The 26,581-nt window shown below is 36.0% G+C and overlaps 3 protein-coding genes across 3 annotated transcripts in view; 1 reads left to right on the forward strand and 2 right to left on the reverse strand.

Moving 5' to 3' along the window:
• The window catches only part of LOC107040798 (tachykinin-like peptides receptor 86C), a 48,675-nt gene that overhangs the window by 20,272 nt on the left and 1,822 nt on the right, over positions 1 to 26,581 (reverse strand). Inside the window, exon 2 of the mRNA XM_015261050.1 lies at positions 4,577 to 4,790. Coding sequence (XP_015116536.1) covers positions 4,577 to 4,790 — 214 coding nt within the window. The remainder of the gene's footprint in view (positions 1 to 4,576; positions 4,791 to 26,581) is intronic.
• On the forward strand, positions 7,652 to 9,228 carry LOC107040800 (mucin-2). Its single transcript, XM_015261052.2, has 2 exons — positions 7,652 to 7,906; positions 8,671 to 9,228. The coding sequence occupies exons 1-2, from the start codon at positions 7,741 to 7,743 to the stop codon at positions 8,925 to 8,927; spliced, it is 423 nt and encodes a 140-aa protein (XP_015116538.1). The 5' UTR covers positions 7,652 to 7,740; the 3' UTR covers positions 8,928 to 9,228.
• On the reverse strand, positions 11,677 to 12,571 carry LOC107040799. The gene is made up of 2 exons (XM_015261051.2): positions 12,334 to 12,571; positions 11,677 to 12,273 (listed from the first exon to the last, which is right to left on the reverse strand). Exons 1-2 carry the CDS (start codon positions 12,488 to 12,490, stop codon positions 11,816 to 11,818), a joined length of 615 nt encoding a protein of 204 aa, XP_015116537.1. The 5' UTR covers positions 12,491 to 12,571; the 3' UTR covers positions 11,677 to 11,815.

The raw sequence follows: 26,581 nt of genomic DNA on the forward strand, positions 1-26,581 counted from the left end.
GGGATTATACTCGAAGCCGAATTGGTCAAATGAATGAAAATTATTCGCCGAGAGACAGTTGTCGTTTATTGGAATCACAAAGTTGAATTTTTTTGGCTAAAATTGCCGATGTTTTCTTTAGAAAATTTTATCGCGTAGTTTCGTTGAGATTTCAAAGAAATCGTTTGTTTGGATTTTGTTGTTGAAACTTCAAAATTTCATGGAAAAATCAATGGAAATTATAAATTTAAGCTCAATTACCCCGTGAAAATTCATACACTGAGAGAAAAACCAACACGTTGTCAAACAAGTCTTGTTTGGGCCAACAAAATCGCTAGTTGAAAATTGGCAAAAAAGAATTTGTTTGGTTTGTATTTGAAAGTCTCAAACATGAATAATTGTACTGCTTTCGGCAGCAACGAAAAATTTCGCTCAAGAACCAAAATAATAATTTTTGGCTCTTTTTTTTTTCTTTTTTTTTTCTCTTTTTTTTTATAATAATTTTTTTTTCGGCGGATAATTTACACCAGACGGTGCCTTTTCAGGATGAAAATATATGAGATAGAGGACATTTATCAACAAATATTTTATCCCTAAGTTACAAGATTGTTATCATTATTATTGTTTCATTTAAGGGTTCATTTCTTGTCTGTGATTATTAGACAGCCGAAACGAAAAACTACTATCCCTTGTTTCGCATAAAACAAAGATTTTTCGGGAGCAAAATACGTATGGGAGTATCGAATAACGAAGGAGTGGTGCTAGAAATGACATTTCTTGCGTGTACAGAGGATTCAATTTTTTTTAACTACTAAATCTATTTTTGCGACAAAAATGTTTCATTCCGGCGCACTCTCTGCTTGTTTGACACAAAAAAATCCTTTTTGATAATTTTCAAAAAATCATTTTCGTGGCACACACGGAGAGAAATATTCAATAAAAATTACGTATCTTTTCCGTAATTCCGAAGCGAAATGAGGTTGTAGGAAATTTTACGGAACTGTCGCGGAATTTTTCCAGAGCTTTCGGTAAATTTTATTTGAATCTCCTGTGAAAAATTATGATACCGTCACTTAAATTTTCTGAGTCGATTCCGTAATCGGTGAGCGAATTGTGAGTTCCGTAATTTTTACTGAATATTTCTCTCCGTGAAAGTGAGAAATGCTTGAGAACTTTGTCATTTTTCTCTCAGTGTAGAAATCAGAAAAATTCAGGTAAATACATTCGTGAATTTACAATTAAAGATGTTTCTGTATGTTTCCATTCTAGCTCTCGTAAATTGTAATTTCTCAGACAGTAATTGACGTCCTTTGAATCATGCGAATATATCACTGTTGCCCGATGAAAGTAGTACATTTCGTCACAAGTCCTATAAAAGTATTTTCTCATTCTGACCCAAACGAAGTGAGATATGAGAATTGGCGGGTTCCTCCGAAACGAATGAGCAGGTGCAAAGTGTCAATAATAATGTATTGTTCTCATCCCTCGCGGCAAAACTTTTCCAAGATATTAGATTGCGCCAGGATTTATTGCTTTCCAACGACTCTCGAAAGACAGACAGAGTTTTGTATGTTCTCTGTAAGTAAAGCTGGAGATAAAAATGGGTGGCAAGATGCGGGGAACGATGGAGCACACGGCAAGCGTAAGCGCTTTCAACTGGCAGTAGTTGAAATATCCATTCTGCTATAATATGTCACATTGTTGGTGTCAAGTTAACGGTTAAGACTTGGGAAGGAGTTCGCTCCCGGTATTTCAGAAATAATGAAAAATTACTTCAGCTTTTGTCTGTCGTATAGCTGGGAAAATCCTTCGGTTTGAGGGGGCGATAAATGGAGAGAGTGATGGCAGAGTATGATATGGGCGATAATCACATGACCTCAGTACACTGTTGAAATTTTTGTCTGAAATTTTCGGTACGTTTTTCGGAAATTTTTGTCGAATTTAACTGCCACTGAAGTTTCGAGGAATTTCCACGCATGAAAAAATTCAATAGAAATCCTAGCGAATTTGCTAGAAAATTCTGTTGGAATTCTATCGAAATTTTGTGGAGTTTCTATAGGATTTCTATTGGAATTCTATTGAAAAATTCTATTTGTGTTTGCGCTGATTCTATTGGATATTTAATTAGATAAAGTCAATGGATTTAGAATTTCTGTTTGAATTTTTCCAATAGAAATCCTATAGAAATCCCATAAAATTCCTATAGAATTCCAATAGAATTTTCTAGCGAATTCGCTAGGTTTTCTACTGAATTTTTTTATACGTGTCGTCATTAAAAATTCAGAATTTCGTGGAAAAATCAAAGAGAACTGTAAATTTCAGTTTCATTCTTCTCTGAAAAATGAATAGAAAATCCGAAAATTCCGGTAAATATATTCTGGAATTTTCAGCACAGTGGCACTGAATGCGATTTAGGGGAAAAAATAATGAAATTTCAGATTTCATTGAAAATTCTATGTAATTTGACACTGAGTATCCACATGAGATTGAAAATTCCAATAAACTAAGGAATTCTCGTCTTTATTCTGTTTAAAATTCTGGAATTGTACTGAATTTTCAGTGAAACCTGAAATTTCATGATTTTTTTCCCCCTAAATTGCATTCAATGTCACTGTCCGGAAAATTAGTAGTCAATTGTCCATGAAATTTCATCTTTTTCCTAACAGTGTAGATGCGACTTGATAGAAATTTTGCAAGAAGTCCCGAAAATTTAATGAAAAAAATTCAACGGAGAGACTAAATGCGAATGTGTATTTCACCTCGATTTACCCTGAAATGTTTGCGATGAAATTAATTTTTCCTGCTTATGAGAACTGTCAACAATCTAAAACTGTAAAAGTCATGAATGCATCTTGGAAAGTGTGCACGAACAATAGGAAACTTCTGGCTTTTGTTCTCAGAGGGGGTTCTCATAGGACAGGCGGGGGAACTAATTGTTCCACGAAGAAAAATAACGACAAGAAACAGAGGGGTGAGTGTACTGATTCAGGGTGCTAACAGTGCACGTCTTTCGCAGTGCTTCTCATGCAAATATCTCGCAACTACCTCTATTTGGAAATAACAATGGCCTTGCGTACAAATAAAAAACAGCCTGCTAATTGCATTCCGGCGGGAGCTATTGTGCGAATGCAGTGGAGAAATTGCACGCATTGGAGGGAATTAACTTTCCTCACGCTCCATCCTAAATAATTTTTTGCTGGATTTTTCTGTAGATAGAAAAAAAAACGAAAAATAGAGGATAGAATTAATAGCGAAGCGGAAAATTATTTCAAGTGTATGAATAGACACGTAACGGCGAAAAATGAATGTGAAGTGTTCAAAAAAATAATTGATTATCATTAGTAATTTTTTGCATGAATTTTGAATTTGATGGATGTGACAAATCAATCCATCAAATTCAAGCCTAAATTATTTTTTCAAGCAATAGTCTCTCGTTGACTGGGTTGTTTCGATACATTTAAAAATATTTCCAATGGCATTTCGGGGAAACCAGAGATATAAATTATTTATTACAAAAATTCGACACTAACGATAATTTTCATATTGGACATTGAATTATTTATTAATTTTTTCGATTTTTCGAGATTTTTTTTAGACTACACTGTTAGCCAATTATTCTTGAAATTTCAAGTGACATGAGCTTGAAATTTTTAACAACGACAAAGTTACATGAAATTTCTGTATATTTGTTCATTAATGAGTTAATTAATTTCTTGAATATTCTAGTAATTCTCAATTTTCAGGTCCATACTGAAAAATCTTTAAAATTTGGAAAATTCAGACAATCACACACATTAAAAAATTCAATTGAAAACCTAGCGAATTCACTAGAAAATTCTATTGGAATTCTATTGAAAAATTCTGTTTGTTTTTTGCGCTGATACTATTGGATATTCAATAAGAAAAAGTCAATAAATTTTGAATTTCTATTTGAATTTTTATCTTAAATTTTTTCTATTAGAATTATTGGGCACAAAATTTTCTAAGTTTTTTCCGCTGGATTTTGTTTTGTTTTGCATTGCATTAGTCGAGTGGAAAAAACTTGGAAAATTGATGCCCAGGCATTCTTATAGAAAAAATCTCAAGAGAAAAATTTAAACAGAAATTCGAAATCTATTGACTTTTTCTTATCGAATATCCAATAGAATCTGCACACAAACAAATAGATTTTTTCAATAGAATTCCAATAGAAATTCTATAGAAACCCCCATAGAATACCAATCGAATTTTCTAGCGAATTCCTTAGATTTTCTATTGATTTTTTCATACGTGCACTTTCCTGAATTCTCAATCTATTGAAAATTGGATTGTATATGATGTTTAATTTTCACGATGAATTTGGAAATTCAAGCTTTCATTGAAAAATCATCCGAATCCTTCGAAATTGGATCATTCCATCACACGATATCAGCGGTAAAGACGGTGAAGACTATTTCCCCCCGCTCTCCCCGATATTTTTCATGTCTCTAATTTTTCATGTTCACTGCAGTAAAAAGTGGCTGTTCTCTCCTCCCCGTGATTGCTTGCGCCGAGGTAAACACTCAATTAACCCCGGCACAATTAAACATTGTCTTTCTCCATTAACTACACCACTTGCCTGTCAAACGATATAACGACGAGTGTGAATGTGCTGGATGCGACAGTTACATTTGCGACGAAGTTATTTACAGTACAGTACAGCACTCCAAATGGCCAATCAGAGTTGAGCATGAAGATAAAATTAAACACACAGTTGAGTAATGTCATCATCAGGTCCGCTATCGAGAGATTGACCAGCAGATAATTGGTCACTGTACGCATCCTTCTGTGGGCTGAAACAAAATAGAGAGAAACATCAACTCTTGGTGTTTAAAATGGCAAAAAAATTGCACTATTTGCAAACTCTGAATATTGGGATATTTCGATTGTAAAAATAATCTCTCTAAATCTACAATAAAGCCCGTTAAAACCTTAATTAAACAAATTAAATTATTATACAAATTAAAGATTTGGATTATACAAAAATTCGACACGATCGATAATGTACAAAAAATGTTTGTTAAGATTTGCTTCGGCAACAGCTCTTCTGAATTTTTATAACGATAAACTTAATTCATAATCCGTATTATTTCCAAGTGGCATTGAATTTGAGATCCTCTGAAGGGCAAGTGTGAATTGTGTACAATGATCATCCAAACTTCGGATTCCAGAGGCATCTAAGAGAACTAAGAGAATTAGAATTTAGAGAGAAAAAATTTCCGCTTCACCCAGCCGGGAATCGAACCCGGGTCTCCCAGATACGCGCCGGGCACTCTTACCGACTAAGCTACCGGGAACCACAGAAATTCACTCTCCTTTTACCGGATGCTAATGTCAATAGTCTATTCATCAACGTTTGTGGGTGAATGGAATAGTCGGACGATTGATTACGTGAAAGCCGAGTGAAGGGAATTACGACAAACAAAATTTTACCGGCGGCCACAGGGTCAGATTTTCGGTCTTTACTTGGAACAAGGGTCAGATTTGTTAACACTTTCTTTTTTTATTTGGACAATGCATGCAAGCGGAGGGGCAAGAGTGGCTAGAATAGATTCTGCAACCTTCTCCGCTTGTTGGGTAAAAATGTCAAGCCTCCACATACATGCATCTCCCCTCCACCCTCCCGTGAAATGTCGATTTTCGGGATTAAACAAAAAACAATAATTGCATTTTTTATTTCAATAACGCATGAGTAAATAGGGATATGAACGCAGATTTAATATAGGCCCATAGAATTACGGGGACCGGCAAGGATTTGGAAAGTCTGAATGCAAGTGCTGCTTACACCTAACAAGTGCTGAAATGGGACATAACCAGAGGTAGAAAGGTCTCGGAAGCACTTGGGAAGAGGCTTCCCAAGACCTATCCAGTTCTGAACGGAGAGACCTAAGTAGAATTTGTCAGGTCCAATTATTCGACTCGGGAAAATTTTCGCGAATTGTAAGTTCCGTAATTTTTATTGAACATTGCTCTCTATGTAGTCAAAAAATTGGTGAGTAATATTAACAATTTACTTATTCAAAATTTAACTGTAATTAAAAATTATGGTTATGCCGATGCCTGCTCGCATGAGGTTTACTATAATATCTTCCATGAAATTTCAAAAAAATTCTAACAGTGTGATGAGAATGCAATAGAAGGGAGCACAAAATACATTCACCTTATTGGATACTTTTCCCAACAATGCTCTAAGAATCTCCATTGAATTTTTTTTACAAGTATGTCGATACTCTTCAGCTGATAGATTTCATATCATATTCTATGTGATATGTCTTGCAAATACGCGAGTCACATTTTCTTCACTACACAAATCGTTTTCTGTGAAGTACATTCATGATACAAAGCACTTCCTTTGTGCCCTTTGCTCTGCGATACCTATTGACTAAGATCTGTTACATAGACTGTGAACCGAAAGCCCTGTCAATTTCCAACAGGATTTTACGTTCAATATCCCCGAGGAAATGAAGAGAATTAGGGCGTTTGGATGACTGTTAAAATGAGAGAAATTTTCCAGAAAAATTCTAGTACGAATACTGGAAAAAATCACAATCCACCGGCTGTGAAAAATTCTTGCTGTTAACGTAAAATTTCTTAGGATTTCTGGTAAAATTTCTGGGGATTTCTGTGAAATTTTAACAGAAATACGGGGAAAAATTCACGTTTTCTCCAATAAAATTTCCAGTGTCAGCACTGGGATTTTTTCCTGGCCGTCACTTTGCGCCTCTTTTCCTGTGCTAGCATTAGAATTAAAAAAAAAAATTTCTCTCCGTGTAGAGTGTAGGTCATGAAATTTCTCCATAAAGTCACGCTATTTATTTTCTGTCATTAGCGACGGTAGTCAATGGCATTGTTTATGAATGGCTTTATTCACACCGTGTTTACCCGTGTTGAGTCACGAACCTCTTCTTATCGTATTACAGAGACAAATTTGCGAGGCAAACAGTCGTTTTCCTTTTAACATTAACGATGACGATCATGGCGTGCACATGTTAGAGTATAAAATTAAAAATTACAATGCACTGTTAGAAAATAAATGGAATTTCATGGACAGTTGAGGATTAATTTTCAGAACAGGCATACTGAATGCGATTTAGAGGAAAAAAAATCATGAAATTTCAGGTTTCAATTCGGTTTAGCAAATCATAAATTACGCTTACTAAAACGTAATTTACGTTGAGGTTCTTCTGTGTGTAGAGAGGACACAGGGCAAATTAAAAAATTTAAGTTGAGGAAATTCTGTAGAAAATATCTCAATAGAATAAGCTATATAGAAAAATTAAATTCTCTTGACTTTTTGTACTGAATATTTTCTATTGAACATTCCAATAGAATTGGCCAAAAACTAATAAAACAGTTCAATAGAAATTCAATAGAATTTTAAATTTTTTCGTCCGTGAAGTAGTCGCATGTTTCTTCCGTATAATTTTTACAATTTCCATTCAATTCTGCTCCTTCGCAAGACCGTTTCGTCGAATCAGTGATAATGTCCGTGCCAATGAATAGGACCACATGTTATCAAGGAGGGAATGCCAATATCCATCCAATCACTGCAAATTAACTATGCGCATATTGCTTGGCAATGCAAAAGAGTGATTACACTTGACAATGAGTCAAAGTGTTCCATCGATGACAGCATTAAGTATTCCATCGTGGCCTTATTTTCAAACTGATAAGACGTTGGAGTCAGGGACTGTAGCCAACTCCAACCTGTGCACTACTCCATTCCCGGTCAGTTCGCTCGCAATGATGAATCCCATTATGTACTTGACGATTGTGGCATCAGCTGCACTGATTCCCGTGATTTTGGGCTCACCTGTGACTAACAAACCATTCAATATACCGCTAATTCCGCCAGGACCAGCTCCTACGGTGCCAGCTGTTACACCTCTGCTTCCGTCAAATCAATCAGGTATATTTTAAAGATGTGAAATGGAGACTTTTGGAAATCTCAACTTCAGACATGCGAAAGAATCAAGTGGAGATTTCCAAGTCCCAATTGCAGACTGAGAGAAAAAAATTAAAAGTGGATTAAAATCTACTGAGAGAAAAAAATTAGTTCTTCCGAACAATTATATGTTCCCCTAGAGAGATCTTTTGTCGTATTGAGTCAATTTAATTGGGGATAAGAAAGAACGGGTAGATGCGTTCGTCTGATTCGGTGGGAAATTTTTCCAAATTTCATAGAAGATATTATAGTAAATTTGATGAGAGTGACATTGAATCGAATTTAGGGAAAAAATGGTTATGAAATTTGAAGTTTTAAGTAGAACTCATGGAAATTCATGAGTTTTCAGTGGGAGTGAGATGGAAATTTGACAACTTGATTGAATTTTCAGTGGAGCATGAATAGTCAGAGACAAAATTACATGAAGTTTCAAATTTCCCTGAATTTTCCTTATTTTTAACAGAATAATTAATTCAACAGAATTAATTAAGTAAGAATCAAATAAGTGAATCAACAGAAAAATCATAACCGGTCACATAATTATGTGACGAAATGCTTGCTTCGAGAATTTTTACGGAAATTCGGGAAAAATTGTGAGGCCATAACTAAATTTTCCCTGCAAAAAAGATCCAAATTTTTACAGAACTTCGAAAGACTAATTTTTATGAAACTGACATAATCATTTTGGCGATATTTTCGTGATAATTTCTAAAAAAAATTTTCTTCAGCATCAACAATCACATCGGTAACACCACCAACGACAGCATCCCCAACACTAACTACTGCAACATCAGTTTCAAAACTCACTCCGTTTGGAGTCTCTGAAGGCTCCCCAGACGTAGTATACGGTTTTTCCGAGAGCTCAGCAACTGTGTCGTTACCTCCAATGACTGGTTTACTGCGTCTTCTCATTAAAGCACTAGTTTACCTCCTTAAATTATTGTTTTTCGACTTTATGGATAGCCCAGATTATTCCTTTGAATAGTTTCTAACATAATGATGGAAAATTCCTCATTAATGACAATTTGTTAATACACGTAACTCAATAGTGCATTACAGTACTAGAACGCAAATTTTGCTGTCGATGAATGTGAAGTTTATTCATCGAAAACGAAATTTATGCTCGAGTGGTCTATAATCTTTTATGCCACTTTGTGCAGCAGTCGAGGCTGTGCGATAAACTCGACTGATTGTACTGGGTGATATAAAATTAACTATCACGATATTTGAATATTGTAAATCATTGATTTATTGGAATAATAAAACAGGAGATTGGCAGAACTGAATTCATTTTACAGACTTTTCTATCTGCACTTGTGATTATTCAAGCTATCAGCCTTACAGGTATGGAAAAATTCTGGAGAACATTTTAGAATATTCGTTACGTAGAGTTCTCGAAAGGTTCAAATCGATTCTATGGGGCGAATGTGTGGAGGAAATAATAGGAGAATTTTCTCCTTTTAAGTGCGATTCAACGTTGTGTAACAAGATCTGTGTAAAAAAATGTGTTTGTGCACAAGATCAAGGCATACGCAGTTCGAAGATGTGTGTAATTAATTATAGGAAACTCGCCTGTGGACGTCTGAAAATGTGGACATGCACGGCTGTTGCACCCATGGGCACAAAGCCAAAATGACCGTGCGGTATAGTATAAAGGACTCAAGCTCCTACTCTGTTAAAAAATTTTATCTGAAATTTCCGGTACACTTTTTGGAAATTTTTATCGAATTTAATTACCACTGCAATTTCAAGAGGACGTCTTTGGGCTCGTCGTCAGCGTGCTGGCCCTATAAACCAAAGCGTCCCAGTAGCGCAGGTTCGAGTCCCGGTGATGAAAGATTTTTTCATCGCCGGAAAACGAACCCAGTGCATGTGGAGTTAATTATGTGGAGTTAGATATAAGTTAGCTTACAGGCAAGTGCGGGTAGGGAATTAGGCTGGGGTACCGCGTAGGTACTGGGACGGGTAGGTAAAAGACCACAACGGTCATACCATCTGGCACCACCCAATTTACCACTGCAATTTCAAGGAATTTCGTAATTAAAAAGTCAGAATTTCGGGGAAAATCAAAGGGAACTGTAAATTTCAGTTCCATTTCTCCCTGAAAATGAGTAGAGAACCAGAAAATTCCGGTAAATATATTCTGAATTTTCAAGGCAGTGACACTGAATCCATTGAGGGGGAAGAAATCATGAAATTTCAGATTTCACTGAAAATTCAATATAATTTGACACTGAATATTCATATTACATTTGAAATTCAAATAAATTAAGAAATTTACGTCATTATGCCGCTTAAAATTCTGGAATTTTACAGCATTATCAGTGAAACCAGAAATTTCATGATTTTGTTCCCCTAAATCGCATTCAATGTCACTGTCCTGAAAATTGCTAGTCAACTGTCCATGATATTTCATTTTTTTTTCTAACAGTATACTTCGTTCAAGTTGGCAAACTTTTTTCAATCAAAATTTCTGTTCTACCGACAATCTTCCCATTCCCATACTATTCCGAATTTTTCATTGCGGAACACATTTTTTCGAGAATTTCTTCAATGAACATTGTGAGCAATTACAGTTTTTGATGTTGACATATTCTTAGATTCGGTGATATTTTTGAATAAAATATAGTGAACAATATGTTATTCAATTTAACACTTGAATAAAATATTGTTCACAATATTCATTGTGAGCCCTACTTTTGCGAGTTTCATTATTGCATATTGCAATATTGCACTAAAGGTGAAATGGTCTATCTAGTGAGAGGTTCTATCGATCGGTCGTGTTATCCCACTCGTCTCGGGTATCAGTTTTTCTTCAAGGAACTTCTTTTTCCGCGTAGTAATTCCTAACGAGGCTGCAGGAGTTTTCATTACATTTTCTTCATATGTATGACATTATCATTGCACCGGACATTCAATTATGATAAGTAAAGACTACGAATAGATAATCCGTATAGAATAAATTCAAAGTGACATGGAGTATTCATCCTGCACAGCAAAAACGATTGTCTGAACTTCACACACCTTTTGTAGACATTTGTCACCAAAAACCGCTCGACTAAAATGAAAATTTGTCTGCATTTCAAACATGTTTGAAAATTTGTTTCAATTCTAGGAAATAAATAATATTTTCCGAAAGGGTTATTGAGGGAGAAAAAAATTCACGAGAAATAATGAGAAAAGTCATTAGACTTTTCTCATTATTAGTAATCAATAATAACTACTGAGAATTAATAATAACTACTGAACAGTGTATTGTGAAAATATACTGAAAATACAGTTGAATTTATCGGTTTCTTGTGGACTTCCTCGTCTCTCTGTTGTCTAAACAATCATTCTTTTCTAGATGAACATAGGACTAGGGAACTGCGACAGTTACCAAAGTAATAAAGAGATTTGACGAGTAGTTATCAAATCATTCCGGGTTCGCATTTATTCAGTAACAATAGCCTAATTACAGGTAAAATCCAAATTCACTTGAACAGCAGCCCAGGGAACAATTTTTACGGATGCCATCTAAAAGTCCCCAGCAAGACCGGTAAATATCCGGAAATTTACCGATAAATTCAGTAGCGAAATGCTCAAATGGTTTAAGTCATTTTAGTCTTTAGTTGAGTTTTCCAGAAATATTACCGAATTTAAGAAAGATAGCGAAATTTTCGTGATAAGCTTTTTTGTAGAGCGAATTAAGTGCTACTAAAAATATTATGAGAAAAATTTTGCTATCTCCCTTAGATTTCGAGTTATTCATTAAAAACTGGCCAATAGCCAAAATTGACTTGAACCGTTTGACCACTTCGCTGCTGAATTGTTAACTGAAAGATCGCTACAGCAGACGTATGCCGCATTACGTACTCGTTCTCTGCATGGAAGTTACAGTGAAGAATAATTGTTATCAAAAAATTTGAGGATATCAGCAGAATCCAAAGCCCTAGGCTTGCTATCGTCGCAATCTGAGTTGACTCCATAGGAATTGAGCAGTCGACCCAGCAAACATAACACTTTGCTCGTCAGATTATCAGCTGCATCTGATACATCCGTCAACGCCAAGTTGATGTCATCTCTTCCGATGGCCTTCAGAGCGGGTGAAATGACATCTCTGAATACTTCTTCAAGCAGTACATGGACAATATTTCTAACGAGTAACAAGGCAGCTTTTAGGAGGAAAATAATTGGCGCCAACAGATCCTTCAGGATAATTGGAAGAGGGTATATCAATCGTGATAAGAGTCTTCCTACGACATCCAACATCTGAGATAGAATATCCTTCGTCTGATTGAGGACTTGGAGGATAGCGTAGCGTGCTGCCGGGGGGATTGATGCCGCTGGTACTGGTTGAGAGAAAAATGTTAATCCTACAGTAACGTTCGTCAGTGGCATTTGTGACATACCTTCTCGTTGGTTTTGGCTACCATCTGGTGTAGCACCGAGAATTCCTGGTAAAGATGTTTCATTGTTTGATAAAGGATCAGCTGCAGAAGTACTCAAAGTGATTGGAGTGAGAGCAGCTAATAGCAGAATTGTCGTTAACATCATTGGCTTCGACATTTTCACAGAATGAACTGGCAATTCCGGAATGTCTGGCTGAAATAGAGCACTTTTCTACTGTCTCTGGGGTTATCGTGAAAAGTGATGAGGATTTAAATAGCTAACTATTATCGGGAGCCGCAGTTACGTTCGTTCACACGTAGAATCATAATGTTTTTTCTTTATTGATGAAGCATAAGCATAAATTTGATTATCTGTGGATGTAAGGTTTTTTTATTGTAGGAATTTTAAACCTTACGGTTTATTCTGCAGTAATATTACAATGATTTTGTATGAATTTACGCAAATGATGATTCCTTACAGACTTATTCCGTTAAACAAATGCAATGCACAGGATTTGATTTAGGGGAGTTACAACAGTTGATCATTTTAAACTCGATACATTTATAGCGTAATGTTTGCCGTGATGACGTGGGAAACGACAATACGGGTCAACACCGATGGAATACTAAAAAAATGATGAAGTGATCTGTCAATAAATTGTTGTATTCTAAGTCATTAAATCCGTGAATAGCTATTGCCAACATATAATATTTGCTGAGGAGAATTATTCACGCTAATGCCAACGTCAATAGTAGCTATGAGAATTTCGACGTTATTATCGTACCCCTAAGACTAGTTCTCTACACATACTCGACCTTTGAATTATAACAACAAGCCGCAATTACTAGATTGTTCTAACCATGAATCATAAGTGCTCAAACCATTGGTCATTTTTTCCGCTCAAATTTTTCAAGTTTTCTTCATTCCATTTTTCTTCTCTTCTCATCACGAAAATCAAAGAAAAAAACTTGGAAAATTTGAGCCGAGGAAATTCTATAGAAAACATTTCAATCAAATGAGTTTTATGGAAAAATCGCATTCAACTTTTTCTACAGAAAACTTCCTATTCACCGTTTCAATAGAATCCGCAGAAAGCTAATGGAAAGTTTAATGAAAATCCAATAGAATTGTCTAGCGAATTCACTGAGTTCACTGAGTTTTTCTATAAAATGTTTTCATACGTGTCATTTCGTTTCAACGAAATTTATGGACATGTACATATGTATCCAGGAACGACTCCGTGTATTGATAATACCCACAGATAGTTAAAGACTAGGTAATTTTTTAACCGATAACACCAAGGACAGGGGAAAAGTGCTTTAGTCCAACCAAGCATTCCAACATTTCCAGTTCATTCAGTGAAGATGTCAAAACTAGCAATGCTAATAATGATTTTGCTACTAGCTGCTCTCATTCCGGTCAATTTCAGTGCGTCAACAGCTGAAAATCCGTCAGGCAATGAAACATCTTCGCCAGGAGTTTCCCCTGCAGCAACAAGTGATGACCTTGACAATCAGCAAGGTAAATATGTCAGAACATCAATTAGCGAATCTTATTTCTTATTATCCAAAGTGATGTGTCATGTGTCATTTGAACGATTCAATTAATCGCTTGTTGTAGGCTCAACATCAATGTCTAAACCACAAACGCCAACACTTCTGACTGCCTTCCAACTGTTGAATCAGGTCGACGATCTCATAGATCAGCTGCTCCGAGTCTTAGGGGAGTTATTATCACCGATAACATTGCCAATTTCAATCTTGGTGAAGGCATTGCTGACGCCGGTCATTTTCCTCGTAAGAATTCTCTTGCTGATCGTCAAAATTTTGTTGGATATACTTCTTCGGGGATTAGTGAGATTTGTCCTGGCACCACTTCTCCAAGCCCTCGGACTGGGCGAACTAATTCCAGTCATAAAGGGCGTATTAGACATAGTTGACCTTCTTCTGGACAGAGTGTCATGCCTGCTGGGCCTGCTATCCTTCTTCAGTGGAATCCTTCCAGGTTGTAATGGCAAAAGCGCTGCCGAACTGTGGAGTTCAGATATTGGCGACGCTGCCCTTGCCATGTATGACAAAGATGTCTCTACGGAAACGTAACGATTTTGGGCTCAAGTGCACTCGAAGGTTGTGCAAAATCCGGCGGCCAAATGTTTGGAGTAGGGTGAACAGGCCAATTGCTGGACGGTTAAGGAAAGAATCATCTAAATGGAGATATGATGACTTCCACATCTTCAAGAATGTTTTAATTAGCAGAAGAAAATTATTTAAATTGAAAATAATAGAAACAAGAATAATTAAATTAAGAAACGGACGACTGGGCTATATTTTTTTTATTTACTAAATGTCGATCAACAGAAAAAATAATTGCGCACACAATTATGCGCGAGTAATATTAGTGATCGGTGAAATAATCAGTCAATGGGCTATTCACAGGAAAAGGGGGGCGAGGGGCTATTCGCGGGGAATTGTGTGACACCGCGATTACAAAATGTAATCGATTACCCAGGATTACGGGACTGATTAGACTGATTACCATTGCCTATGTGATAACCGTAATTACCAAGAGCACAGAATATGATTACATGATTACAAATGATTTCGTCGATTACACTCTGTGATTAGCAAACATCTGTAATCATTGAAATCACAAACAAGCAGGGGTTGAAGCCTTTTTGGCAGAAGCCATCAGACTGTTACTTTTGTGTTATAATTCTTTCTCTTTCTTTCATTTAAGAAAGAAGTAAGCTTCCGAATGGATCGTAGTTCGACTTTCTCTGAAAACTTGCTGTGAATGGGTAGATGTGTTTTAATTGATTAGATAGATGGCATCGACACAAATATTGAAACGAGTAACCACAGAATGTACATATATACCCGTTCATACAAAGTTTTTGAGCTATCCCAGACAGAAAGTTTTCAGGGAAAGTCGAATATCTCGGAAACTACTCGGTCGATTGAGCTCATTTTCAATAGGAAAAATTGTCATCGTGGGGGGAAGATTCTGTCCAAATTTCAGCGAGTGACACCACGATTACGCCTGTGAATAGCCCCTCCTAATCAGTAAAATTTTCATTTTATTTATGGAATATTCAACGCAAGTTGAAATCGGCCAGAAACTAACCCCCGTTCAGAAATTGACCTGTTTACTCTATAATGAAGACGATTAATCAAGTGTTTTCGTCCCTCTCGAAATAGAATCTTCAACATTACCCAAGTGATTAGTGGACTGAAGAGCTTTAATAGGTTATCTATCAATAGGGTTTATCATTGTATTGGCTCAACTCTAGGATTTCAGGATTGAATTCAATGATCCTTCAGGCAGATTTCAATGTTCCAAGCGGTTCAAAAGAAGGATTTGCGGGTTCATCAACGATTGAATTCGGGATTACAGGAAGTACGAGAGGGATTGACCACCAGCGGCTTTCGGAATATTTGGATATTGAGTAATGGACTTATTTAGCAGAATTATCTCTTTTATATTAATCTAAAATGATCGATTATTAAATCATGTACTGTTATGCTTGGAACACTGGAACAATAAACGACAATCGAGCCGTGCTATATTTGTGAAGTAATTCGACGCAAATGACCTTTCCGAGTGATTGCAGAAGGCTGGCTGCCCGCACCTGTGGCCAATTCATAATGGCCACATTCTTACGCCATACTGCCGATGTGCACCAAATACTTCGTGCTGGAGTATCAGCATTGACGTCACTACTGAACTGGTAATACAGCTTATCAGTGGACACGAGCAGATCGAATTATGATAAGTACCGCTTTGCGGAGTGCAAGGCACCTGCGAAAATTCGAGGCTTCGCTTAGTTTTAACTGATCTGAAGAACAATACGCTGGGGTAAATTTCGGAGAACCGAATTCTCATTATAACTCATGTTTTGTTTCTTCGTGCAACTTCGGAATAATTCACGGTTGAGACCTCTACAGAAATAGGAATATTCCTGATGGTTTATTCAGTTTTTGCTGCCGAATGGAAGCATTGCAGTCGTTCGAATCTAAGTTTTGGATTTTTCGTGTTATATCGAGCCATTATGACCCGAAAATGTAATCAAATTTTTCTTCGATTGTTCGTTAATGAATCGATGGAATTGAATTTTTTTTTCCTCAAACATAGGTATTGTTGAGCCCTATCAATCGTCATTAATTCAAGTTAAATCCATTTTTTTAATTGTTAAATTTTTAAAATTTGTCAAAAATTGTTTTTTTACGACAACTAAAAAAAATGTTCTGAATTAATTGAATGATGCCTTAAAAAAATATGTTTGCATGTCCTTTTGGCCGAGTTCGAAGATGAAGGCGATGGCAAAAATCATTATTTTCATTTATTTGAAAATTTGGAAAAATTCTTATTTTTTGGAAATCAGGATTCCCGGGATATCTTTGGATATCATGCTTCAAATAAATTTAATCATAGCGTAAAATATTTGTTTTAATGCCATTAAGTCGAAGCTAAAAGATCATTACGATAGCTATGTTGGTTGATTTGATTTTTATAATGATTGTTGAACATTTCTAATTTTTTATGAATTTCCTGGAAGGTGAGCGTACAAATAAAATTTTTTTATTAACATTTCATCCAAGGGCCGAGGGGAGAAACAGAACTGTCAAAAAAAACCATTTGTTGTATAGAAGACCGGGAGAATAACAATAATGATGATGATAACATTCAACTAAGTGGAATAATTTTCAATCAATTATTATCAAATCTCTAGGCAACGTTTCGCTGAAAACTGAGCGCCATGCAAATTCCCTGTTGCGTCAGCAATTTACAAAAACGTAGGGAATGTAATAACATTGGAATTCTATACTAAATGTGAAGATAAAGAGTTATGAAAGGTTCTTTTGATACATATGCATTGGAGTGTTCTGGACATCGTTCGTAATGAAAAGGCGGATTGCAAAAGAATTGCTTTCATGAATCAGATGAGAATTCATACAACAGTTAGGATAGAAAGAAGAGACTCAAAGGAGGGAACAATTGCAGTGGAAGAGAGAATCAAGGACGCGCGGTAATTACAGCTACAAACTTTCGACTGGTGTGTTCGTAATCGGGAGAGGAAAAATGTTTTCCGAATGCGCGTGGAGCCAGTGCAAACGTGAACCAGGAAGATAAATGGTCCAACTGGTGGTGTTTTCACGGGCTTTTGAATATTTTTCGTGACATAACGTCACGGAAAACATTCAAAACGTGGGGGCTACATAGGGGATGATTTTATGAAATGAGGATTTAAAGGATAACACATTTTCTCAGGGGGAATTCCGCGCCGATAGCTTCCAGAGTTTATTATTGGTCCGCAGGAGCATCAGCTTTTTTATGAATAATGCATGGTGACAGTCAAGTTCAATGGCGTGGGAAAATAGGGGAGTAGAGTTCATTAACACAGGGGATTGTTTATCGAGAGCTTGAACATTGATCTTAGAACGTGATTGTATGGGGGAAATTTGTATTCCTTACGCGGAGAAACAAATACGAGATAAATGGCTGGGCTATCAGGGCGAAGAGAATTCATTTTATCCAATTTAGACGAATTCTGGTATCACACTGTTAAAAATTTTTGTCTGAATTTTCCGTGCCAAATTCCGGAAATTTTTATCGTGTTCCAATTTCACTGAAACTTCAGGAAATGTTTTTATTGAAAATTCCGAATTTTGTGGAAAAATCAGACAGAAGTGTCAATTTCCGTTTCGTTTTTTCCTGAAAATGAATCGACAACCAGAAAATTCTGGTAAATGTATTCTTGAATCTTCAGGACTTTGGAGTTCATTCATGACGTTGAATTCCAAATTATTTTACGAGAAAAAATCGTTAATTTGAAAAACCTGAAAAATAATGAAAGGTTTCTTTTCTTAGTGTGAGATATTTTCTTCTTGTCAATTTTTGAGACGCACTTCGTAAAAAAATTGTGTCTTTTCAGTGCACGGAGAGAAAAAAATACTCTCTCAAACAAGTCGTGTGACAATTATCAAAAAGATAAAATCTAGTGCTGACGATTTGAAGAGATGTCTAATGCAGGATAAAATTCCATCCTTTGAAATCCACATGAAACTTTATTCTTCAACATTTGATGATCATTAAATTCCGGGATAAAAATGAGAAAGAGTTGATTCATGATAGACCGGAATTTACAGGGCCACAAGAGTATCCCTTTCGTCGTGAGTATAAAGGAAATGTACCCTGCCACGGAATTGAATTTGTAATTTGCGAGAGGAAGGGTACTTACCCCTCCGTATAAAGGAGTTTCTTGTTATTCAAGTATTGGTTAGCGAGTTAAACAAGTGGATCCAATTACCCTGTTTCAAGGACCAAGAAATCGAGGATAATCCTCGTTTCCAAGGTTTGAATGTGAGGTAACAAAATGATGAATTGCAACCAACACGGCCGAATTACATGGAGATATTTGTAGTTTGATTCTAACAACACTGTTTGAATTTTTTTGTTTAAATTAAGCAACAGTTGCACTTGAATTCTCAATGTTGTGAATTTCAATTCAATTTAAGATCAAATCGCTCATGGAATCGCTCATTCAGGCTGGAAATTCAGAATAACTGGGTTTTCCATGTTAGATTATCACTGATATTTCAATGGCATCTAGAATTTTCAAATTCTTTAATAATTTTCATCATCATGTGGACCTGAAAATTGCAATTCCATTCAATACAGCAGAATTCAACTGATTTTTCAATAACAAAATACGTGAAAATTCCGTGTAAATGCGTGATTGTTAAAAATTTCAAAAAAATTTCGATAAAAAATTCTATTGAATTTCCATTGAACTTCTATTGGAAAATCTGTTAAGTTTTGGTGGATTCTATTAAAAAATTCGGCTGATTTACTGCTCTTTTTTTCTTACAGAAAATGTGATGAAAACAAAATTCCCTTCCTACACTCTTTCAGTACTTCAGGACACACTAAACAACCTAAACGTCCATTACGTTCTGCTAAGCCTAATTTACAGTTTGCTAAACTTCATTTACGCTTAACACAATTATGATGTATTTTACGGTCAAAATAAAAACCTAATTACCATAAAACAAAATATTTTTTACATTTCACTAAGCGATTTAAAGAAAATAGTATTTTCCGCTTAAAATAATTTTTTTTTTCATCGTTATTAATTACGTATAAGTAAATGTAATATACAGAACAAATCATTATAATTTACGAATACGAAATTATAAATTACGTTTATATAACCCAAATTTTCTGCGATTTATTTAAGCGTAATTTACGCTTCAACTTCAAGCGTATAATCATAAAGTGCGTCAGCAAGCATAAAAGACGACTACTCAATCATTTATTCTTAGATTGTTCTAAAAGAAATTTTCAATTTCAAGCCTAATGAACTGGCTTTTTCCCTCATGCATACTCAAACAGAATATTTTATCTCCTCCCCCTCCTTAATCACTCTGTACATCGAAGAGGACATACTATCATCCAGCGTAAAATCGATGCTCCATTGTCGAAAAGAATCCGATAACTCAACGTACCCAATTACATCATCGAAGGGTGCCTGGTTCCAGAACCTGCAATAATGCTGATAGCTTATAACTCAGGGAGCATTGTGTCGTAGTGTAACTCACTCAACTTGCAAGAATTTATGCAGAACTGGTACGTGAACTTCGCATCTTGAAGATGGTAGATGAGTTCAGTTGCAAAAGCATTATCGATTCGTGAGAATGGTGAAAACAGCTGCCGTCAAGTATGTCGACTAATCACGATTCCGAGGGAAAATTGAAATTTAACCAAGATGGAATGAAGATGAAGGACTGCATGGAAACTTATAAAAGAAAAATCGATGGAGTGAGGAGGAGGTGGAGAGCTTTAACAATCCTCAGGCTATTCTTGTGTTCTTATATAGATGAAGTTGAGAGAATGGAGACACAAACAAAGAGGAGATTATCCTGATGGGGATAATATTTACTGGGTGATAATTTTTTTAATTAAATTTGATTCATACGTCGCGGGGAGAAATGTTGCATTGAAATCATTTCGCCTTTTTGTAAAAGTGGGTAATCCTTCAATCATTTGTTTGGGAAAATTTATTAATAATTGAAAGTTAGGGTGATTTTCAGTTTGTTATTGAATTTTTTCCTGTTTTTGCTGGTTTTTAAAGTCTAAGGAAGATTGAATATTGATCGAAACGTTGCGAATCGACAGACGCAGGAAAAAAGTTCATAGAAAAATCTAGGGAATTCGCTAGAAAATTCTAATGTATTTCTCTAGAAAAATTTCACATCATGAGAATTTCTTTTCTATATAACTTATTCTATTGAGGTATTTTCTATAGAAATTTCTGTTTAAATTCTTTCTGAGCTTTTTCTTTACTTTTTTTAATGAAACACGGAAAAAAAATTTACCTGAATTGAGTATTAAATTTTTTCATACTCAATTGGGGGATCGGTATTTCAATTCAAAGATGATTCTTTCGTATCAGCGTGGGTTGTACCAAGCCCTCTTAAATCTAATATAAGAGTCAGGCATTAAATGTCAGAATATAAGGGTCTGCATATTAGGATCAAAACATTCTTATGACGAACAATAAAATTTGATGTTGACACTTTAAATTTAATTCTTCAACATTTAATTTTTGCTAAATTTTGGGATAAAAATAAGAAATACGAAAGGAAGGAATAAGAAGATAGTGATTTATCTTTTATCTTTTTGCGATAAAAGATAACTCACGATAATGCTTCACAGAACGCTCAGGGAATTATTACTAAACTTTTTTCACCGCGTCCAATGATGGCGAAAATTCCAAGTTTCGCCATTAAGTGCATAAATGAATAAATTACCTTGGAATGGTTGTTAGAACGATTCCACACGTCGCGTAAGCAGAATCTACGGATATGTCCAACATTTCTTAGATTTAAATCCCATTTGATAGATTTAAACCAAACATGCACTCTATTCCACTCTATTTCCGGGCATCAACTTACTCATAATAAAGTTATTGGAGACAGCATCTTCACTTCTCCGAGGAACGAAATCTTCGCCAAGTAAGCGAGTTTACTTTTCCCTAAAACTTTTTCTGACCGAGGAAACATGTGGAACTGCTGAAATCCCGGATGAAAAGAGTATCAAAGTCCTATATCTGACGTTTCAGTGCATTTTCACAATTTCATGAAGATGGGGTAGGCTAATGCCACAGTATACCACAGTATGCCACAGTAATGCCACAGTATGCTCGTGGATATATTATAATTACTAGAATGCACATGTTTGCGTTGCATGCGACCCTCGCATATCTGCATTCTTTATTATTACCGCGAAGCGAAAAATTCTGGTCTGGTATTAAATTTTATGCGCGTGGGATCAGCGCTGAAAATATTACTTTTTCTTGCCGATGCGATAGGCATTATGGTTGTTCTGTTTGCCCTCAGGGAATTCCTCTTTATGAGAGCTAATGGCGAAGAAGGCACTTCCGCTTGATCTGCCCTATGCAAATTTTTCAGAGGGAAAAAGTTGCCAAGTACTTGCACGGAGGGACAAGTTGGATGAAGATTACCTAAAAAATCGTCGCAATTTTACTGTACGAAAGGTAATCGTGACGCGAAATGTAAGACAGTCCTACAAATTAGTAGCAATGGTACTCAAATCCAGTAATTTTTTAGGAAGTCATTCACGATTGCAAATTAAGATCGAAATGGTGAAGCACGAGCGGACACACAAGGAAAATCTGAAGGTAAAATACGTTTTTGAAAACGTAAATTATCATTTCAAAACGTAAATTAATTTTCAGCAGTACCTTTGGTACTTGTGAAAAATACTCAAAGTACTGGCAGAAAGTTCACTGTTAAAAATTTTCCGTCTGATTTTTCCGTGTCAAATTCCAGAAATTTTTATAGCGTTCAAGTTCCACTGGAATTTTGGGAAATCTTGTCATTAAAAATCAAATATTCCATTAAATATTCCATTGATATTAAATATCCCATTGATTTTCTATCCTCATGATCTGGAAATCAATAAAATACTTGATTTTTCACTTCAATTATTCTGTGAAAATTCGGAAAAATTAGGAAAATTCTGGGAAAAATTGAAAATGCATGTCATTTCATTTCTGAATATTCATGTTCCGCTGAAAATTCAATTAAGTTGTGAAATTTCCATCTCACTCCCACTGAAAACATAAATTTCCGCGAATTCTACTTAAAACTTGAAATTTCATAACCATTTGTCCCTAAATTCAAAAAATTTCTACCAGTGTAGACTGAAAAAATAGTGAAAATCGAGTTCGCTCCACGATTACTATTTTGAGCTCAATCTTGCAGCATGAACGTGCAAGAGTCATGGTTGCACGTATATTGTAAATGGTATTAAGGCGCACTGGAGACTCCCTTGACTTTGGCCAATCTCCAGGTCGAGTTATATAATCCGTTTGGATCAAGCCCTCCTCAGGTTGTACTTTGCATGCAGAACTTCCCATGTCCGATAACCGAAGGTCACACTCTAGAAAGCGTGGGGATGAGAATTGCGGGTCGGCCACACCCTCCGCTTTAGTGGGGGGATTAGATGTGATTATTCCGGTTGTGATTGTTTCGGGGTTGAGGAAAGTCGGAGTGTTATGGTATGGGCACTCCGGTGAAAGGGGTGAGTGGGATGGAATTTAATACACTGTCAAGAAATTTTCGCTCAAATCTCGGGAAAACGGAAATTTTCATTTCAATTTTCATTTCAAGTCCAATTATTTAATGGCAATTCACAGAAATTAAATATCTCAGTTTAATTATTTCATAAAAGTTCACGGAAAATTCAGGTAAAAGTACTCTTCAAATCTCGATTAATTAAAAACAGGGTAATTAAGTGATAAATGTTCCGGTTTTCATTGAAATCCTATAACAAAATTAAATCAAATGGGATTCTCAACCTCTGAATAACATCCCAATGCTGTAGGTTTCACTATCATCAATTCCAAAAAATCTTCATCCATAGAGAAACCCAATCAAATTGATCACATTCAATGAAATATTTTCCTTAATACCAATGCAACAATGATAACTCCATTCAATGTAATTCATTCGCAATAGAACAGGTACATTTCCAATTGGTTTGGAAATGCATTGTCCATCAGCCCAGAAAAACGAAATTCTCCCAACGCAATCCGTTTTTCATCGCAACAAAATGAATTGAATTGGGTATGTACTTGGTCTTCTGGAAGAGCAAAGCTCGCAAAAGCGATTTTGTTTTGTCCCATTACAAAATACCGAAATATCTCGCTATAATAGCCAACTTCTCCCTATGGACTGTTTTTCGTTCAAGTACCGGTATTTGTGCATTAGATAAGTGTAGATATCGATACCAATTTCGTGGGTCTCCGGTTCTGTGCAGCGATTCTCGCTATTTTCCAACTTCTCTTCCCCTGTGCAGTAAAAAATACATAGTGTATTCTTTTAACGGAAATGAAAAAAGTTAATAAATCACACGACTATTGACAGAATATCGGAGGCAGAGATGAATTATGAGTTGTGAAAATACTGCTCTCTTTATACTCCCATGTGGGTAGTTACAAAAACTTTTTATTAATGGCAAATATTGACTTTGGTATACCACTGAAATAAATGGAAATATTTTTCCACTCTAGTTATTGCTATTTGCCATGCTAAATTGACGGGAACGGTGCGGTATAAATTGATCATTAAATCTGATTTTCCATTCAATGAGATTCAGGAATGGAGAAGCAAAGGAATATCATTCCGACTGAAATTTCCGATCACAGTTTCACTGGAGTTTCAAGGAGCTTCGTCGTTGAAAATTCAAAATTTTATGGGACGATCAAGGGAACTGAATGTCAACTTAATCGTCTCTCGGGTATTAATAAAAATGAGGAAAATTCAGGCAAATGTATTCTTGAACTGTCATTTAATTCGAAATTCAATGTAATTGGGTACTAAATATTGGTGTGTTGATTGAAAATTCAAACAAGTTCAGGAATTCTCGTCTTCCTGCTGCTCAGAAATTTGGAGTTACATCGAAATTTCCGTGAAATTTGAATATTTCGCGATGTCTTTGCCCTTAATACACGGAGAGAAATTTTTGATAAAAATTGAGTCATCGTATTCTCATTTCTATCCCGAAATTCAGTGGCTAATATATGATGATCAAATTTTATTCTACGGTAGAGAAATTTTCACAGAAATATGGGGAAAAATTCACGTTTTCCCCAATAAAAATTCCACTGCCGGCACTGGGATTTTTTTTCTGGCCGTCACTTTGCGCCTCTTTTCCCGTGCTAGCACCAGAATTTTCCTAAAGAATTGCCCTCCGTGTAGTTGGTGAAATTCATCAACTAATTGTTGAAATTCACAAAATAATTTTCTCCATGATACTTCCATCCCCAGAAAACCATCACTAAAACCCACAATAGAACATTTTGTACGTACTTCCGGTTGGCCATCGATAGCTTGCTGATAAGAAAAGAGAAAATTGACCGCCCAAGCCCGCATCCAAGAATCCTAAACCGCTTAGGTCGACCCTGAAGCACGTTCTGTAACTTCCTACTTCCACTCCCTCAGTTCGCACCGAAACCATCCTGTCAAAGCTTTACTTTCCTTTCACAGAACACCTCGGCTCCACTAAGACGCATATCGGCATGATGAAATAAAAAAAAACCAGGAGATTACACCGCACGCGGCTTCCTGCACTCTATCAGGAACACAATTTCTTTATGGAGATTTATTGATTCACCTTCATGGAATACTCCGGCAGTTTATACTCTCCTATCGCTAGCAATTGAACGGGCGATTAAACTTTTTTTCAGGGTGTATTGGGAGGGGAGGGTATTCATCTTGATAATGTCAAAGGACTGGGATACCTGAAAGCGTTAGGAATTGAGCGGCCGGCGGATGGGGCGGGAAGGGGGAAGTGTGGAGGGTCACGTGGAGGGGAAGGGAGGGGAAAGTTGACAGAGACAGAGCAATGTAGCAACCATCCAGGGTATGTACATCAAGTCGTGCACTTACATTCTGGGATAGTCCAGGATATAGTGTTTCCCGGGATCGATACGAAATGGAGAATACTCGGGGGTTTGCTCATCGCCGGTACACTGAGAGAAAAATATAATTCTTCTGATTATATTCCATCACAATATATCAATATGTAATATGTATTATGACATGTAATGTTCAAATATTTTTTAAAACTTGAGGTAATCAATATGGCTCTACTATCAACATTTATAGATCTTAAGGGGTTGGGGAACAAAAAATGTAAACACCCGAGAGAGTATACAAAAGACGAATGAACTAAACTATATTCCATCACCATCGAATTATAGTCAAAATGTCCTCAACAATTTTTCATGGGTTACGGTAACTATGACTGGAGAAGTAATTACTACAATGGAATGTAGTCATTGCAACTATTTTATAGTTCTCCTCACGATAGATTTGTCGTGGTTACTTTTGAACTTTGGTTAGTTTAACTGCATTTTGATTTGCAAAAATTACGCTTGTGAAGTTACTATAATGTTACGTGTCGCATACAAAAAAAGTCGTATCGTTCACCAAAATGCCTCAACTATTTTCTTATTGTAAATCGAACTTCAGATTTTTCTGTCAGTGTAGACATCCACGTGACAGTGTAGACTACACGCAGTACCACACCAATTCGGGGGGGGAGAACCATGGAATTTCAAATTTTAATGAACATTCAATGGAATTCCGAATTTTCAAATTCCAGAAATGTCGGAATGTTTGCGCTTCACGAAATTGGAATAAATTCTCATTTATCGGTACACAGGATAAACGAATGTTGGAATTCCTTGGAATTTCAGTGGAAATGTTAGTTGGAAGAAATTTCCAAGACATTTACTCGAAATTTCAGTGAAACATTTTTAAGGGGATATATGAGGTATTCGTAAATGGAAATGAGTATTTTCCTTCTTCTGGCGTTTGGGACTAATTATTTATTAATGACGAGTACTCTCCATTGTTTTGCCGGGTAAATTCGAGATAAGAGCGCAATACTGGTGGGTGATGTGACTCAGCAATCCTCCCTCGAATCCAAATATTTGCACTTTTTCCGGATTGTGAAAAATTTTAATGAAAGGGGGTGGAAAAAAGTTTACGCGAGTTGACTGGGTAAGCCTGAGGGGTGGTTTTGTATCATTATGAACAGGAAAAGTTTAAAATCGCGGCCAGGAGAGAATGAATCATTGGGTGTTGATGAAATATCCCAACTAGCGAGAATTAAATTCTGGGTTTTTTGTTTGATGAAAGAAAATTTGTGAGGTGAATTATTTGTTAATTGATTCAC

This window comes from Diachasma alloeum, unplaced genomic scaffold (genome assembly GCF_001412515.2).
Source record: "Diachasma alloeum isolate Michigan unplaced genomic scaffold, Dall2.0 Dall_scaffold_00343, whole genome shotgun sequence".
Lineage (NCBI taxonomy): Eukaryota > Metazoa > Arthropoda > Insecta > Hymenoptera > Braconidae > Diachasma > Diachasma alloeum.

Excerpts from the sequence above, each read along its gene's own strand:
- LOC107040800 (XM_015261052.2), top strand. The coding sequence starts at position 7,741 with ATGATGAATCCCATTATGTACTTGACGATTGTGGCATCAGCTGCACTG. Across the intron at positions 7,907-8,670 it reads GCTTCCGTCAAATCAATCAG|CATCAACAATCACATCGGTA; the intron begins GTATATTTTAAA and ends AATTTTCTTCAG.
- LOC107040799 (XM_015261051.2), bottom strand. The coding sequence starts at position 12,490 with ATGTCGAAGCCAATGATGTTAACGACAATTCTGCTATTAGCTGCTCTC. Across the intron at positions 12,274-12,333 it reads TAGCCAAAACCAACGAGAAG|TACCAGCGGCATCAATCCCC; the intron begins GTATGTCACAAA and ends TCTCTCAACCAG.